This window comes from Grampus griseus (genome assembly GCF_964374135.1).
Source record: "Grampus griseus genome assembly, chromosome: 15".
Lineage (NCBI taxonomy): Eukaryota > Metazoa > Chordata > Mammalia > Artiodactyla > Delphinidae > Grampus > Grampus griseus.
The window spans coordinates 29829343-29849131 of record NC_139009.1 but is presented as its reverse complement, the minus strand read 5'-3'; the positions used below and the strand labels follow the sequence as shown (position 1 = coordinate 29849131).

Here is a 19789-nt window from a genome sequence, read left to right as displayed (position 1 = left end):
TCTCAATAACTCAATCATCAAAATGCTCACAACTAGAACCAGAACGGTGATTATGATTAAATAAGGCTACAGAAAACGTCACCTTAAAAATAGAAAACATCCAAGTCACATTTTTGTCTGCCCATGACTTGCCTACCTAATACTTACTGATTGAGAGGCAAACTTACAAATGTCATCTGATGTGGGTATAATGGAGAAAAGAATAGCAGAACTAGGTGATAGAAGAATCTACTCCCCTGACATTGTCAAATGGTTATAGGGAGCTGGAAAACAAAGAACTCTCTGCCCATTCCTAAAATTATTGACCCTGAGGGGTTATTTACTGAATGATTACAACTACAGGCACATGATAAATAATGAGTATGTGCGTTACTTATTTTATTCCTCTATCATGGCAAATTTAAGCCCTAGATTGAATTCTACTGCTACCAGCAAATCAATATGTATTAAATGTTAACTAATTAGTGCCAGCCATGTTTATGATGTTAGTGTGCTCCTGACTAAAAGGCTAAGCCTCTACCTTTAAAAAAATAATACTCATCTACTATGTGACCTCCTTCAGGATCTATAATAATAATAATAATCCTTAATCACCCAAAGAGTTTGTTTCTTTTTTGGCACAGTACTATTTAAAGACTGCCATTTTATTTAAGTAAAAAAGATAAATTCCTAGAGATAAGTCTATTGAATAATTTGATTTATACTTGTGAATGGAACATACAGCTAGAGTAAAACATTTTTAATATCAAGAAATACCTTGAAGCGATATCCATAGTTAATTTTGTTTTGTAAGCCCTCAAACTCAGATACATAGCCACACAAAACCGCATACCTGAAAAGGATAAAAACAGTGGACATTGTGTAAACTTTTAATCAAATACCATGAAATTTAACATTAAAAAAAATCTCTAAACCATTCATTAATATTTAACAAAAGTATTCATATAGATGAATAAATAACCAATGTTTGACATTAACATGAGGCCAGTTTCCTCAGCTATACCTGGGGATACTAACACCATCTATCTCATATGTGTGCTATGAGGGTAAAATATCTAAAACGTAATCACTTACAATAGTGTCTGGCCTGGAGTGAGTTCCAAGAAAGATTAGCTGCTGCCATCACCTTCATCAACATCAGAGTCACAAAGAGACCCTCAGAAAAGTCTATTCACATAAGTATTAAACTGAAAAATACATTGTGTCAACAGATTCCTGCTTCTCTTTCGTAAAAATAAAAAGTTCAAGGCTCCCTTAATGTCATTTGAAAATTAAAATAAATATCATGACTAAAAACAAATACTAAAATCAAAGGTAATTTTAGAATATGTTTTTTCAAAAATTCCCCATGTCCTTCAATCCTCCCTTGGAGACACTGCAGTCATTACTAGAAGAGTGCATCCCATGGATTCTTTACTTTTTTTCCCTTGGGAATACAAAATTTACATAAATAAATATTTGACTATAAATTATGTATAATATTTGTTCAGCAACTTGTTTCCTCTAAAAATTGGGCACAATATTTGTTCAGCAACTTGCTTCCTCTAAAAATTGGGCACATATTACTTTTTACATTCAGACTGTTTCTGTCTGTGCAAAAGTATTCAGAGTGTTTCTGTCTGAGGTAAAATATTCATTTACCTAAATAATTCAAAAGTAGGTCTTAATTTTCACTTGCATTGTCATAACTGAAATGAAAAATGTAATTTTGGGTGTTATTTATCTTGATTGTTTCTGTGGATACACATAACTTTCAAATAAAAAACTGAAGTGAACAGTTTTCTTAATTTGGAACAGTTAGACCATTCCTGAACACAAAAGATCACATAATTCACACAACTTATGCACAACCAACAAAATGGCCACTTTTCAGTTATAAGTTTTTTTGACCTCTTAATTTTCATTAGAAAATCAATAATCTCCTAACAGTAGAAGCAAGAGTTATGACAAAAGCAACCTATTATGATCTGAGAACTTACCTAGATTAGGAGATACTACTTAAATTACTATCTTAAATTATTATAATACATTTATCACAACTGTACTGTTATTGATATACAATATTGAAAATTTTCAAAATGAACCAATATTAACATATTATTGTTAACTAAACTCCATGCTTCATTCTAATTTCCATCTGTTTTTCCCTCACGTCCTCAAATTTTGACATTTTCCTCTCCATCCCTCCTTCCATATTTATCCCTCTTAATTCACCTTGTTCAGTATCTCTTTCAACATGTGAAAATCTTTTAATTACTATAGTCATCCATCATACACCCTGTTCTTCCTAATTTTGCATCACTTGCAACATTTATAATCATACCTTCCACATCTTCACCCACTGAAAAAAATCACTGAACACACTAGTGTCTAAGATCTAGACCTGGAACTCTAGAATCATGGTATTGTCAACAGTTATTCTTTTGAATGATTGAGGCTCAAACCCTTCTGCCAGCACGGGTAACAAAGAACCTTGCCCATATTTTAACATCTTGTCCCCAAGAATATTATGAGTGAACTTGCCTTAAAGCCTTCCTTAAATCCAGATATATTAGCTCAATTTCCCTACTCTATCTACTAGCAAAGAAAAAACAGATCATCTCACATTTTTAGAAAAATCTGTTGAGTCTGCTTGAACTTCATCACTCACAGAAAACCCAACTAACTATTTGTGCTGTAATCAAAGGAAAATATTCTATGTTCACTGATCTATAGTGGTGGAATCAATCTTCTATTTTTTGAAAATCAGAACAACTTATGCACATCTCTAGCTTTTACAGAGCTCTCTCAGCATGTTCTTTCCCAGTTACTCTGAGTGAAGAAAAAGAAAAAAGAAAAAAACGTGACTTAAGAAAACCATTATATGAAATATGTACATTTTCCCTTATAAATAATCTGTCACCAGAGTCTTATGTTTTTCATAATCATTTTGAAGTCTGCTTCTTTCAAGTCTAAAGTATTATTTATCTTCCTACATGTCATAAATTCAAAGTTTACCTGAACCACTTTTCCTCAAAGGATCATCATTTCTTTTCTGGCAATCAATCCCACCTATATCTGCATGTACATGTTGTTTTTCACACTGTTTATCTTGGAAAATGTAATTTAAAATTTTATTTTGTAAACTCTCAGGTTGATGGGAACTATGAAGAAAATTAACACACAATATGGTCTATTATCTCCATCTAGAGGTTGTTCTAACTATATGTTGACAAAAATTCTGTATTTTCTTTGCATCTATAGTGAATATTTTAATAACTGACAAACATCCCTGTCTCAACAACTAGTAAACAACTACTAAAACAACTCCATTAGTTTCCCAGTAGCATTTTTGATTTAGCACCAATGCTATTTATACTGTGAAAAAGCAGAGGAAGAGTAAATAATAGATGAAATACTGAGTACATACAAATATAAGATCTGGTTTTTGTTTTTCCACTTATTGTATGACCCTTGGTTACTAATCACAACACCACACCAGACACACATATACTGCACCACACACACAGACGGCCTTGCTTTCTATAAAATGGAAACAGGTTGTTCTGTGAATCACATGCTAGAAGGCATGGGGATATAATTTGTGAACAGTAGAGCACAACAAATATGTAAGACATTATTTATAATTAAGGTCAGGCCTATTTGGCTAACAAACTGCAAATCCATTGGTGATTCTGCTCTCTTGATTCTAGAAGTATTTTAGGCTGGTACAACGAAAACAACAGAATTATATAGAAAGCTTATGTAGCCTGAAAGTTACAGAGCAATTTCATTTTGGAAAAGATGATGATGAAAAACAAGTCTTTAAAATAATATTTGTTTTTCAATTATTCCCTCCATATCAACGCTTTATGATAATTATTTCTAATGATTGCATCTTTTATTTCAAACTGAAGGCTTATAAACCATCACAGAACCCTGTAAACTATGGGTCAGCAAACTTTCGCTGCAGGGCCAGGTAGGAAACATTTAAGGTTGTGGGATCAGAGAGTCTCTGTTACAACAGCTCAACTTCATTGCTATGTACAAATGCACAGGTGTGGCTGTGCTCCAATAAAACTTTACAAAAGCAGGCAGCTGCATTTGGCCTAGAGGCCATGTCTTGTCATTTATGCTGAATGAATGAGAAAAAGTCGTAACATACTGAAAAAAATTCCAGCAGGATAAGACATTTTCATGACATTTTATTACAATTAATTATAGAATCAGTTAACCTAAATTTCACACATTGCTTCTCAAGTCAAAGTCTTAATTTCTCTTTTTCATCACCCTAAACCTCTACTACTGTATTTAATTGAATGAGAATTCTTGTATTCAGTAGGTACATCATAATATATTTTATGAATTAAGATAAAATCACATTGCTGTACAACAGAAATTAATACAACGTTGTAAATCAACTATATTTCAATGAAATAAATTTTAAAAATTGACATTTGAATTTATTAAATTTTAGCAACTGATCAGACTTTAATTGTTTTTTAATTAAAAACTGATACTGAATAAAAAATCATGTGAAACACAATTGGATCAGTACTCTGTGTGTGTCTGTGAATAAGATTCACCCTCGGGGTTAAATCCCACAGTTATAAACAAGGCAATTAGTACACAACAAAAAGTGAAAAAAGATGAACAAAAGAGAAGTGGTCAGATTAGTGGAAGACAGGCTGGGAAGCCCACTGAGTAAGAGTTAAGCATAATCTGTCCTCACAAGGTAAGTTTAAGGTGCTTATGAAGTCTTCAGAGAAGATTCAACATTGTTCCTTTATGGAAATTTGGAAGTTCACACTGATAAGTGTCCTCAAATTGAGGGTTAACATCAAATGTACATTTTTAATGTGATTCTCCATGGATGCAGAAGTTTGTATGGGAGAAGGAAGAGGACAGCAGAGGAAGAGGAGGGTGAGGCTCAGAGTTAAGAGTAGGGGTTCGGTGTTCTTTCTGCGTCTAAATCTGGCTAACCAACACCCAAACATCTCCATTATCGAAAGAGATGAAGCAAGTGTAGCTTGATCAGTATAAATTCATTACAGTTATACTAAAAATGGAAGAACAGAAGTACTTTAACACATTAATTTATTATTATCAGTATTATGCAAATTAGGTGAGGAAGGTAAAGCTGGCTATAGAAATAATAGCCAAGACCCTTACATACTGGAGAACTGACCTTAAAGATACCTACCAGGATGTTACTTGCAAAATTAGCTTTCTCCTAGAGTTGTGGCAGAGGCACTAGGGCACAGAACAATACTTTATTAGGTATACTCCGGCTCCTAAAGCAAGACACTCTACTACCCATGCATGACACATTAGTGAAATGATTCACAGGTTCTGCTAGGCTTAGCCCTTCACCCATCTCCAGGCTATATAAGAGAAGGCAAAGAGTTCGCTGAAGCAGAGAGAGACCTGGAAGGGGGATTTCTGCAAATAGAACTACTAGGGTACTTCGGTTCCACCTCTCACCTTCTCATGCGAGACGGAAGGGGGTAGCCTTGTTTCTCATTTTAAGTGATGGCAGCTTCAAAAGACCTATTCTTATTTTGGCATGTCCTTTAGAGTTTGGGGGACATAAAAAATGTTATCTGATTCCTGCCCAGGGAAGTTTTAGGATGAGAGTGTGTGAGTGATGCTCCCCCTGCTGGTGGCAGTGTAAAGGAACAGGTCTGCTTTGGAAAAATCGTTTGCACTTTTGAGTTGGTGGGGCAAAAATGAATTTCCTGGAGGATAAATGTGTACCTGCAGAAAAGAAGTCATTTTGAGAGAGATTTGCCTAAGACTATCCCAGAAGAATAAAATAATCCCAAAGAGGGGTGGATTTCTGACAACCTAGGTCTGAGAGAAGGGTCAAAAATAAATTTATGACTATGTCTTCCTAGCACCTAAAGTACCAATATTACTGGGGAGCAAAAATAACTAAGAAACTAAGAAATGCTATAGAAATACAACTATGAGTAAAATGAAGTGTTAATTAAAAACAATATTTTTCTTCTTATTTCTGTTTTATAATTGTAAATATACAAAGGATCCAAAACAAAACATACTCAAGAATAAATTTTTTTGTCCCAAGGATATCCACCTATACCCATCCAACAAATTAGATTTCCTTTGTTTGAGCTTTCTTATATTAGAAATGGCTTTCCTTTGACTTGTGGAATTTGTATACCTTTACTCATCAAGGTATAATGGCTGATGTGCTTTTATTCTTCTCTCTGCGTTTCATTTAGAAATGTGGCATCACTTTAGTATTTGTTTTCAAACAAAATGTTATATGAAATTAGATTTAATTAAATTTATCATGTGCACAGTTATTGGACTTGGTGGATTCAGTTATGAATTCTTCAATGAAAGTTTATCTTAAATATATTTAAAATATATATACTGAAAAATACATGAGAATAAACAGAACAAGAACAGTTACTGTGCTATATAGTAAATATTCTTTTTAGTGAATGTGACATGTTAAGTGGGTCAATAATATGTTAAAAATCCATTGCAATTTATAAAGAGGCATATTAGAATTTTTTAAAGGCTGCATAAATTCTATGTACTTACCATAGATGACAATGTCCATTCATGGGTGCTCTAGTAATAGCTTTTTCACCTAATGTCTTTCCTGAAAGATAAATGCACTTACACTTATTACCTTCATCTGAGTTGGTGGGAGGTAAATTATTGAATTTAAGCCAGTAGTTCTCAAAGTATGGTCCCAAGACCAGAAGCCATCACCTGGAATCTTGTTAGAAAAACAAATTTTGGACCACATGAGGGACTTGATCATAAACTCTGAGAGTCAGCAATCTGTGTTAACTAGCCTCTAGTGATTCTGATGTATGCTCAAGTTTGAGACTCACTGGGTTAAGTGATTTAACCAAGTGCAAGGAAGTCATTCAATCATTATTTAGAAGTGTTAATAGAAATTGCTTTGTAATTAACTCAACCAACATTTACTGAGTGCTTTCTAAGTATCATATTATGTGAGCCTCTGGGAATAAAAAGTCAAATAAGACACAGTTCTTGACTTCCAAGGATTCACATTTCAGTAGGCAGTAGGTATATAAACAAACGAATTATGTGCAAAAAATAAATACAAGGTAAAAAAGAGAGTATAACAGAGAATGGAGAGAGCAACTCCATCTAATCTATCTAAAGGGGTAAGGGAAGATGTCCCAGAGCTCTTGTCTAATCTTTCACAATAATGAGCAGGCTCAGTAAATAAATAATTCCCCTAAATAATTTTACTTAGTTTTAGAATAACTTTTAATAACCCATTAATTTTTGGACAGAGGTTTGTCTAACCCAGGGGTCCCCAACCCCCAGGCAGTGGACCGGTACTGGTCCACAGCCTGTTAGGAACCAGACCACACAGCAGGAGGTGAGCCGCGGGCGAGTGGGCAATGCTTTACCTGCTGCTCCCCGTTGCTCCCCACCACCCCCCCTCCCCGGGGGAAAAACTGTCTTCCACGAAACCGGTCCCTGGTGCCAAAAAGGGTGGGGACCGCTGGTCTAAACCACATTCTGAAAATCTTTCTCAAAAAGTGGCTGTTTTATTTTATACCATCTCCTTTTCCCTGCTTTAATTTTTTTTTTTTTTTTTTTTTTTTTGCTTGAAGAGACTATCCAATACAAAATGCTCTTCTAAATAACTAGTTTAGGTAATTTTTATAAATAAAGATATTTTATTCTAAAATCATTCTCCTATTTGTTAATTTGCTAAGGTGGTACTTTATAGCTCTGTCCATTAAGAGAACTACCCTGTATAGAAATCTATATAAACTGGAAAAAAACTAAAAGGAAGTATTTTAAAATAATAACTGATAGTACATTGTAGACATATATTAAAAGAGTTAGTAATTTGGTAATGAATGATCGAAAAACATAAATACTTTTAAATGTACAGACTGTAAAAACTAAAACAACATTTTCCCTACATTGCCAAATGAACAAAAATAGCTTTTAGGGCACTGCAACAAGCTTAACATAGAGGTGATTCCATCGCTCTGAGAATATAATGGAGCTGGGTACTACACAGATTGGTTTTGCAGCCTCATTTATGCAGCTTCAGCCTGAAAGGAAAGCTATCTCCCTTACAAAATTGTATTCTGTGATCTATTTGTGGCATGTGTATCAGTCATTTAATTCTGAAAATTACACTGATGTTCTTTTAGATATAAGATTCATGTTTTATTTGGAAGACAAGTATGATCAAGCACAGCACGTCCACAGATGTACTGCATAATGGCATACCCCAGCTGGAGGTTTAGGAAAGAATTCTGTACTCTTCAGTGATCCAGTCTTCCCTCGGCATACAAGTTCAAATCTACTGTTACGAGCAATAACAGCATTCTTCCTCCCTTGTACTGGGTGCCGATACCCGTCAACTCCAGTCTCCAATGTCTCAGCTCCAGCGTTCTTTGCCATCACCTTTGCCAGGCACTTACTACCTGTGCATTGAATTACAATTGCCTGTCTCCATATTGATCTTGTCAGTAAGTTCCTTAGCGTAACACTGTCTTGATCATATTCATGTCCCTCCTTTTCTCCTTCCCTCACCCCTCATTTTAACTTTGTTCCTAGACACGGTGATTTCGAATAAATATTTTGAATAAATAAATAAAAATTTCTCATAAATATTTCTTGGATAAAAAAATAGGAATTCTGTTAAATTTATTTCTATAACTGCATGAACACATCTGAGGGGGTCACTGTTTTTTCTTTGACACTATAAACTTTTCTCTTTTTTGAATATATCCTGTCTCAATCCATGCTCCTTTCTTGTACTTGGGTATGAGAATTTGGATTTCCTCCAGCCTACTTCTTTCTCCATTTTCACCATCTCATACATTAACTCAGTTAAACTCTCACTCCATTTAAAAATACAGATCCCAAGTAATTTTACTACGTGAGACTTACTTCCAGAAGAAAGAGTTCCCTGCATCAACGTTCACCCCCGCCATCATATCCTCCTTTCTGTTATATCCTCTCTTAATATGCCACATTCTTCTTTACTAACAACTTACTTTAGTGTGTTTCTTTATATGTAGGATTATTTTAGTAATACTATCTTCCCCACAAAGCCATAAGCTCCTTGCAGTCTGAGAACATGTCTATTTTGCTATCATATTTCTACCTTCTAACATAGGAGGAGCTTTAATGCCCAGGGCAGGGAGGTGCTCAAGAAAAAAAATACATTTAATATATATTTAATATTGATGGATGTTGGAACAGTTTACATAGATATACTCTTTCTCAGTAGATATAAAAATAAGTTAGTTTGTTCTCTTTGGCTAAATTTTTATTTACCTTCAAGTTAATAAATCTCTTCCCTAGAATTCCATTTTGTTTATGGTCTGCAAGAAGGATTGCTACAGAAAAACTGCCCCACAAAGCTGATGATGAATATGTAAAGAACAAGAAGGGGAATTCCTTCCATCCTCCTCCCACTAAGAATTAAAGTACAGAGGCCACTTGGCAAAGAAAGCTACAAGCGGAAGAAATGTAATTTCAAGGAACTTGGAAATATTTCCTTCTTAGAAATAAAAATGACAGGGAACTAGAGTGGAAGGAGATTGGCAGTATCATTATCTTCTTGCTGTTTCTTCCTCATGCTATCTCAGAGAAGGAAAGCTTGGAAAAGAGAAGACTTTGGAATAAAAAAAAAAACTAAAACTAAAGAAGTTTTGATGTCAAATTACTATCCTGAAACTTAGGAAGCTTTTTGCAAGAAAGAGTTTGATACTCAGTGAGAGCCAAGGTTTATATATATATAAAATTTCACATTCTAGCTGTTTTTCTTTTGTTGTTGTTACTTTGGAAAATAGAGGACAGTATAATGAACAACTATGGACTCATTGCTCAGCTTAAACAATTAGCTAAAACAAGGCTCAAACAAGATTAGCCTTAAAATAAGGCTAATCTTGTTTTATCAAGATAAATTTTGAAAAAAACATTAAAGTATGAGTAGTTATTTCTTTGTGGTACCTGGAGTTCTACGTTACAGGGAGTAAGGAGGGTTATTTTAATTGTGGTGAAAGACTACTGCTATTATTGCTTCTCATATTATTACCACTTAATGTCTCATCTTTCTGTGATTTTATAAACTTTAAAAGCTGGAATTTGAGTTTTTCAGTTGCCTGTTCTAGTATGCTCAAATATTTTTTAAGAACATGTACTTTTATTCTAAAAAAACCTTTCTGGGGGCTTCCCTGGTGACACACTGGTTGAGAGTCCGCCTGCCTATGCAGGCAACACGGGTTCGTGCCCCGGTCCGGGAAGATCCCACATGCCGCGGAGCGGCCAGGCCCATGAGCCATGGCCGCTGAGCCTGCGCATCTGGAGCCTGTGCTCCGCAACGGGAGAAGCCACAACAGTGAGAGGCCCGTGTACCACAAAAAAAACCCCAAAAAACAAACCTTTCTGTTCTTAGACTATATAAGTATTAGGATATATTGAAATAGATTAAACATACTTGTTTTAGCTAAGATAATTTAGCTTTAATTAAAATTCATTAGTGGTTTACTATAGATAATGATTACTACTTGAGGATAATTAATATTTACAAAATACTTACCAATATTAGCATAATGCTTCTTTTCTTGTGCATTTGTAGATAGCTCATACATGTCTCCATAGGCACGAGCAAACCGCCAAATAAACTCTATTTCATCCCTAAACTGAACAGACAGAACTGCACATTAGATAAACTCAGAAACGTGACCAGACTGTGTTTTCCACTGCAACTTTTAAAAAATTAGGTAAACTGGTACTTAGAAATGACTGTATCTATTCATGTGCATATCACACTTTAAGTTCAAATATTCATGGCTACAAAATGTGATGTAATGTAGTGTCACATTTGGATATTAAAACCAATGAATATTATGCAGACACCAGCTCCACACCTACAAAGACGAGAAACTTGATAGGTGTCAGAATTTATAAATTCTCTCTGGGTTGCAGTATCCTCTCCTTGTTTTCCTTTCTGAGTTATCTATTATTAATATGATGCTTCAATGGGCGTTTCAGATAATATCTGTAAGTTATCAGAGATTACATACATTCAAAAGAGGAGTCACATTTTTTACCTAAATTACCTAAATACAATCCTGGAGATTTAAAAACTTTTAGGTAATGCATTTAGAGTTGCTAAATCCTCAAAGGTTAGACTTAAATCTCTCATTGGAAAGAAAAAGATTTATTGATCTTTGTGATATTGCAAAACCCACCGTTTTTTTTTTCCTTTGGTGGTGGTGGGAAGGATGAGATTTTCCAATTCAGCCCAGCATTAAACACTGGAAAACGATTACTGGTAGGACACAGTGAAATACTAATGGCTGTTATATTAGTAATTGTAAGATAGCGAGCTTAAAATGTAGCTTTTCCTCCCTCCAGAGAAGCAGTATGTCTTATTCTTTATCTGTTACCAAATATTTACGAAATAAATCAGATTGATAAAATCAATGTCAGTCTGTATAATCATATCTCTGGTTTTCATTTTTATGAACTTAGAGCCTAATAAACTCTTATATTTACTTTTAAAAAATTGTAGTGATATTATAAAAAATTTACATCAATCATTTAGCTTGTGTAAACTGTGACACAATTGTTATGGTCATAACATGAATGGGACAGTAGATTAAATAAAAAATTAAAACTATACAAGCATGTTATTATCACATACTTCTTACCTTTTCTTTGTGGTCACAAAGTAGTTCAAAACTCTCCATTTTCCTGGACTCATTCATACGTAAATTATCAGCCCTCTGAATAAGGGCATCTAAATTTAATTCCTCTCCATGAGTGTTAAACGCCTTAGGGAGTGGAAAACTCTGTTCTTCGGTATCAGTATTAGCTGTAATATACCTAAAATTGCAGAAATAATCATCAACTCTCTGTAAAGTTATACTATAATGGATAGAGTGATCCTTTTAAAATGTAAGTCAAATCATTTCACTCTTAGGCTTGAAACCCTGTAATGGTGCCCCTTTGCACTCAGAAAAAGCTCAAGTCCTAATAACAGTCTATGAGGCTAGATGAGATTTGTCTCTCCCAGCTCAGTCACCTCTCTGACCTTGTTTCCCACCACGTTTCTCACTCAGTCAATTGTATGCTGGCTGCCCAGCTGTTCCTTAAACAAGCCAGGGACACTCTTACCTCAAGACCTTTTCTTGCTGTTCCTGCTGATGGAATGGCTCTTCCTTCAGAAGGGGACATAACTCAAACCCTCACCTCCTTCAAGTCTCTGTCAATGTCATCTTCTCAATGTGACCCATCCAGACCACTCAATTTAATGCTGCGACCACCACACTCCAACCTCCCTGTATATTTCCTTCACCTCCAGTCTCCCTTATCATGCTTGATGTATTTTTCTGTAGTACATACCATCTTCTAATATACTTTACTAACCTACTACACGTGCTATTTTTGTCAGTATCTCCCCCACTAGAATGCATGCTCCCTGACAATAGGATTCTTTGTTTTATTAATTGATGTCATCAAGTGCCTAGAACAGCACCTGACACATAGTGGACACGCACTGAATATTGCTGAATGAATGATACAGAGTTGTAGGAACTCAGCAGGCACTCAAGTATATATATTAAATATATATATAATATACATCTATACACACATATGTATGTATTTTTATATATACGTATGCACACACACATGTTAATTTGTAGTTCAAGACGATGTTCTAACTCTTAGATTAGTCTTTAAAAATTCATGCTACATCCCACATTTCCTTTTTGGTAGCATACAATGCAAACAATTTGTTTTCATTTATTTACACACTGTTCTGTTCTAAAAAGATTTTAAGGAGGTATATAAGGATATATAACATATAAGAAAACAAATCAGAAGTGGCAGGAAAAGATAAAAACAAGGCCAAATGTGAATGAGGTCAATAAAAAAGTACATATACTTTAGATATCTATACCCTTGCTACAAAGGCACAACACAAATGTGGTTCTACATGTTCCAGCAGCTAAAGCAGTCACAGTTCCCAACAGATACTAACAAAGACAGAAATGAAGCAAGTTCTTGAGAGAAATGCACTTTTTTCCAATAATAAGACTCAAATTTCCTTCAAAGTCCTTACAAAGAAGGCACTATGTGAAATGATGCTCAACTTCTTCAACAACATTATCAGTGGCAACTTCATTCTTCTAATTGCTCAAACCAAAAAACTTAGAATCATCCTTGACTTCTTTGTCTCTCCTAAGCAACCTTCAGAAATTCCTGTTAGTTCTATCTTCAAAATATATCCAGAACCCAGCCACCTCTCACCACCTTTACCCACTACTCCCCTGGTCTAGACCACCATCACGTTACCTGGATTATTGCAATGGCCTCCTATCATGTCTCCCTGCTTTAGTCCTTGACCACTGTAGTTTATTCTCAACATAGGAGCCAGAATGGTCCTTTAAAAAGCTGACTCAGATCATGTCATCCTTTGCTCAAAACCTTCCAGTGGATGACCAAATCAGAGTAAAAACCTAAGTCCTTAGAGTTGTCTACAAGACCCTACATAATCTAGTCCAATACCTCTGGCCTCATCTCCTACCACTCTCCTGCTTGCTCAGCACTCCAGGAACTCTGGCTTCCTTGACTTCCTTGAACACATCAGCCATGTTCCTGCTTTAACATCTGTATTTGCTGTCCTTCTGCCTGCTATGTTCTCCACTGGATATCCACATAATTTACTTCCTCACCTGTTTCACACCCTTGTTCAAACATAACCTTCATATTATTGCAGATGATACGATTATTTACATAGAACATATTAAAAAAACCCTACAAATTATAAGACTAATAGAGTTTAGCAGGTCGGCTGCATATAAGATTAAAATATGAAAGTGAGTTTCATTTTTAATATATTAGCAGCAAAAAGCCTAAAAAACAAAATTATATAAAATACTTTACTTACAATGATCTCAGAGAATATCAGACACCCAGGAATAAATCTAATAAAACATATGTAACAATTCTATGGAGAATATCATAAAAGATATATTAAAAGCTGTTTATAAAAGAACCTAAATTCATGGAAAAATATATCATGTTCATGGCTAGAAACAACTGATATTATAAATAAGTAAATTCTCTCCAGATTAATTCAATGTAATTCCAATTTTATAAACCTCACCAGAAATTTCATAGAATTTAATAAGATGATTCTAAAAGTTACATGAAAAGGTAAAGAGCCGAGAATGGTCAAAGCACTGTTAAGAAAGAGAGCAGGGAGAGAAGACTTACCTCACCAAGTATTAGGACCTATCACGCAGCTATAATAATTAAAGACAGTGGGCTATTGGTACAAGGATAGATGAGTGACTGACAGAACAGAAGAGAGCCGAGAAACAGCCTCATACGCAAATGAAAGTGTGGTATATGACAGATGTGACATGTCAGATTAGTGAGAAGTTAACAGACTGAGCTGGGAAAAAATGGTTAGCTCTATGGAAAAAGTTGAAATTGAATCTCTGTCTTATAATATTAAAAGTAACTATAAGGTATAAGGATGGTATAAGGAATTAAGTGTTAAAAATAATTTTTTAAAATCTAAATGGAAAATATAGGTGAATAACTTTTAGTCTTTGGGGCAAGAAATTTTCTTAACCAAAATACAAAAGCATTAGCTATAAATGATTATTAATGATTATTAATTATGAATGATTAACCAATTTGACTATATTAAAATGAAAAACTGTTGCTAATCAAAAGATATTTTCAAAAATGCAAAAACACAAATTAAAAACCAGGAATAGATATTTTGTAACACGTACAACTGGAGAACATTAATATCAAGAATACATAAATATTTTCTAAAATTCAATGAAAAAAACACAATAAATGCAACAGAAATAAGCTCAAAAGAGGTTTTCCCAAATGAAAAAATACATATAGCCAATAAACGTAAGAAAAGATGTTCAACATTCACTAGCGATCAGAGAAATACAAATCAGGACCACAGAGAGATATTATTGAGACCTGTTTCATTTACAAAATTTAAAAATCTGACAATACTATATGTTGGAGAGGAAGTCAATCCACGGATCTGATGTGAATGTAAACTGGTGAAACCAGCTGGGAAAGCGCTTTGGCATCATCTATTAATAATGAACTTTCACATATCTGAGGACTCAGTAACCAAGTCTCTGGCACATGTACAAAAGGAGGTAGCTGTAAGAATATAGACAACAGTACTTTCACAATAGCAAACCCCAGGAAACAACTGAAATGCCCAGTCAAGAGAGTGGATGAATATTACCCAACAGTCAAAATGAAAGAAATACAGTGATGTGCAAAATAGGGAAGACTCTTAACAAACTTATATTAAGTGGAAAAATAAGCTCTTAAAATTATATCCAACATGATCCCCTTTTCATAAAACAATCAAAATTCAACGTTATTTTTAAGGAATATACACATATGCCATAAAATTATATAAAAAGGACAGCAAGGAATGAACAATATAGAGTATAGACTCAGGATGATAGTTACCCTCAGGTGAGGGGAGGCAGGGAGCCAAATGGTTTCATAGATGCTTATTACATTATTTATAATAACAAACTAAATAAATGAGTAAAAGTGGCACATGCATGCACCAGTAATCAGTGTTTGCATGAGCTAAAGACAATTTTTAGTCCAATTCTATGCACCTGAGATATAGTAAGAAAATAATAACTAAAAGAAAGTAACTGGTTTAATATCAGACAATATTATTTAAACTAAGACCCACTACATTGTAAAATTTAGAAGGGTGATTTTATGGTATATGATTAATATCTCAAAAAAGATGTTATTTTTATAAGAAAAAAATGGAATATTCCTATAGCCATTAAAATAAATTAAATCAGAAAGAGACAGAGAGAGAGACAGATAGACAGAAGGGAGGGGGACACAGATAGCTATATAGAGAGTTCTATCAATATATGCAAAGAATTACTCAAATTCTTCTAAGGAATTGAAAAAGAGGAAACATTTCTCACCTCATTTTATGAAGCTAGTAAAACTAATACCCAAACCAAACAAGTATAGTATAATAGGAAATGAAAATTATAGGCCAATTTCACATATAAACATAGATGCAAAAATCCTCCAAAATATCAACCAAAAAACTTCAACACACATGAGAGAATACATTGTAACCAAATTGAGTTTATCTCACTCATTACAAGCACAGTTAACATTAGAAAATTTCTCTAGCATAACAGATAAAAAGAGAAAAACTGTACGATCATTTTAGTGGTTACCAAAAAAATTTTTTTCAGTAAATTCAACACCATTTCAGCACAAAAGAAATACCAAATGCATAAACAAGGAATAGAACTTCTTATAATAGAATATAAACCAAAAACTACGATACAGTTCATATGTAATGATGAAACATTATAAGCATTCTCCTTAAAATCAGAAATAGAAAAGGATGTCCAATATTGCTGCTTCTACTTAGCACAGTACTGCAGGTCCTGTTAGCACAATATTAAAAGAAAAACAAGTCTTAATAAATTTTAAAAGATGAAAATCATACTAAGTATCTTTTCTGACTGTAATGAGATGAAACTAAAAATCAACAGTAGAAGGAAAACTGGAAAATCCACAAATGTGTGGAAATTAAACAACACACTATTAAACAACCAATGGGTCAAAGAAGAAATCACAAGGGAAATTAGCAATATCTTGTGTCAAAAGAAAATGAAAACACAACATATCAAAGTGTATAAGGTGTAGTGAAAGCAGTGCTAAGGGGGAAACTTGTAGCTGTAAAATGCTTACATTAAAAAGAAAGGTCTCAGATCAACAACCTAAATTTACACCTTAAGGAACTAGAAAAAGAGCACACTAAACCCAAAGCTAGCAGGAAAGAAATAATAAAGATTAGATCAGAAATAAACATAATAGAGGGTAAAAAAACATAAAATCAATGAAACCAAGAGCTGGTTCTTCAAAGATTAACAAAATTGACAAACCTTAAGCTAGCTTGACTAAGAAAAGAGGAGAGGAGAATCAAATAATTAAAATCAGAAATGAAACAGGGTATATCACTACCAATTTTACAAAAATAAAAAGGATTATAAGAGACTACAGTGAAGGATAGTATGCCAACAACTGGATAATCTAGTTGAAATGGACAAATTCCTAGAAACATACAACATACCAATACTGCATCAGGGAGAAATAGAAAATCTGAACAGATCTATAACCAGCAAAGAGACTGAGTCAGTTATCAAAAACCTCCCAGCAAGGAAAAGCCTAGGGTCACCTGGCTTCACTGGTGAATTCCACCAAACATCTTGAAAAAACAAAGTTAGAGGTCTTACACTTCCTGATCTTAAAACTTATTACAAAGTTACAGTAATCAAAATGGTGTGTAATGGCATAAAGTCAGACATATACATGAAAGAAACAGAACAGAGAGTGCAGAAGTAAACCCTCACATACCCGGTCAAATGACTTTTGACATGGGTGCCAAGAGCAATCAATGGGAAAGAACAGTCTCTTAAAGAAATGGTGCTGGGAAAACTGGATATTCACATGTAAAAGAATGATGTTGGATCCCTACCTTATACTATATACAAAAATTAACTCAAAATGGATCAAAGACCTAAGTGTAAAATCTAAAACTATAAAACTCTTAGGAGAAGACATAGAGGAAAAGCTTCATGGCATTGTATTTGGCAATGATTTCTTGGATATGACACCAAAAGCACAGGCAACAAAATAAAAAATAAACTGAACATCAAAATTAAAAACTTCTGTGCATCGAAGGACACAATCAACAATGAAAGGCAACCCACACAATGGGAGAAAATGCATATCAAAACCACAATGAGATACCACCTCACACTCATTAAGATGATTATTATCAAAAAACCAAAAAACAAGTGTTGGCAAGGATGTGAAGAAATTGGAATCCTTATGCATTCTTAGAGGAATATAAAATGGTGCAGTTACTATGGAAAAAAGCATGGCAGTTCCTCAAAAAATTGAATATAGAATTAACATATAATTCTGGGTATATAACCAAAAGAATTGAAAGCAGGGTCTGGAAGAGATATTTATACACTCACGTTCATAGCAGCATTATTCACAATAGCCAAAAGGTAGAAGCAACCGAAGTGTCCATCAACAGATGAATGACTAAGAAAAATGTGGTATATACATACAATAGAATACTATTCGTCCTTAAAAAAGAAGGAAATTCTAACATATGCTACAATATGGATGAACCTTGAGAACACTATGCTAAGTGAAATAAATAAGCCAGTCACAAAAAGACAAATACTATATAATTCCACTTATATAGGGTACCTAGAGGAATCAAATTTACAGAGACAGAAAGTAGAATAGCAGTTGTCAGAGGCTAGGGGAAGAGAAGATTGGGGAGTTATTGCTTAATGGGTGTAGAATTTCACCTTTACAACATGAAAAGAGTTCTAAAGATAGATGATCATGATGGTTGTACAACAATATGAATATACTTAATGCCAGTGAACTTAAACATGGTTAAGATGATAAATTTTGTTATGCGTATTTCACCACAACTAAAAAATTAAAATAGAAAAAAAATTATACATGCGAAAAGGAGGAGGAAAACACAAAAGTAAAAATATCTTAGTACAATGATATAAATTTAGCGGGCATTTTATTATGACAAATAATTGAAAATAATACAAATTTCTTTCCTCTACAAAAACCAATTATATTCTAAGTATTTTTAATTGCTTATATGCATTTTCTATTTGTTATTGTGATAAATATATTTATAAACTTTGCTTAATATAATGGAAAAAATTTAAATTTTCACATCAAAAATAAAATTTTGGAGACACTTTTTAAAATAAAAATTTTATAAAAATTTCGGGAAAAAATCTGAAAATTTTCACTTTTAAAAATAAAAAGACAAACTCTGATTTCAGAGTTTTCTGAATTCTCAGACATATATATAAACTAACGTGTATTAAAACTAATTAAAGTATCTGGTTTCAACATATTCTGCCTATTTCCACTACAATATGTTTTTACTTATGATTTGATCCTTGTACTAGTAAAAACATTGTCTATCAGTGGGATGTCTGGCATGAGCTATAGCTAGCAAGGCTGATATAAATGGGAATTTGTGAACAGATGAATATAGCTCTATAGATTATAGAGGAATACTATTTTAATGATTAGAGTAGAATAAAAGAAGATGTTAAACTCTCAAAGACTGTAATACATTTAGAAGATCTAAAGCTTGATGTTATTTTCAGACCACAAAAGTATTACAATAGTCACTCAGAAATTTGGGACTAGTCAATCTATAAGCAGTAAATCTGTTAAAAGCCTGAAACAGATGAATAATCTTTGATTTCCATACTCCAATTATGTTAATAAACTATCTTTCAAAAACTACGGAAATTAAAGTTAAATTTAGACTGCAATGTAGAGCTCTTTTTCAGAATATGCAGTGAAGTTTAGTAAGGGAGGAGACCTCTATGAAAATTGAGCAGTGATTTCTACAGACTATATAGTATGCCTGGTGGGAAAGTTTCTGATCTGAGCTGCCCTTCTAAGAGAGGGTAAAGTCTGAGGTGACCTTATTTTAGGAATTTCATTAGGTGAAGATTTGTCTTCATCTTTAGACGAGATAGCATTGTTTTCATCTTCAAAGGGATCTGAGGTAACTCCATTTTGAGGTGGGGTAAAGCTTCTAGCATTTTTATAAAACGAAGTAAATCCAACATTATGGAGAACAGGGAAAGTTACACTTTGAGAGGCATGATGTTGCAACATAGCTGGAGAA

At 33.8% G+C, this 19789-nt stretch overlaps 1 protein-coding gene across 3 annotated transcripts in view; it reads right to left on the bottom strand.

The window, feature by feature from the left end:
* Positions 1–19789, bottom strand: part of RMDN2 (regulator of microtubule dynamics 2) — a 67914-nt gene that overhangs the window by 26980 nt on the left and 21145 nt on the right. For all 3 annotated transcript variants that reach the window (XM_082672274.1, XM_082672272.1, XM_082672273.1), the window contains exons 3-6: positions 11685–11859; positions 10568–10670; positions 6553–6613; positions 757–832 (exon numbers count right to left, since the gene is read on the bottom strand). In XM_082672274.1, coding sequence (XP_082528400.1) covers positions 757–832; positions 6553–6613; positions 10568–10670; positions 11685–11859 — 415 coding nt within the window. The remainder of the gene's footprint in view (positions 1–756; positions 833–6552; positions 6614–10567; positions 10671–11684; positions 11860–19789) is intronic.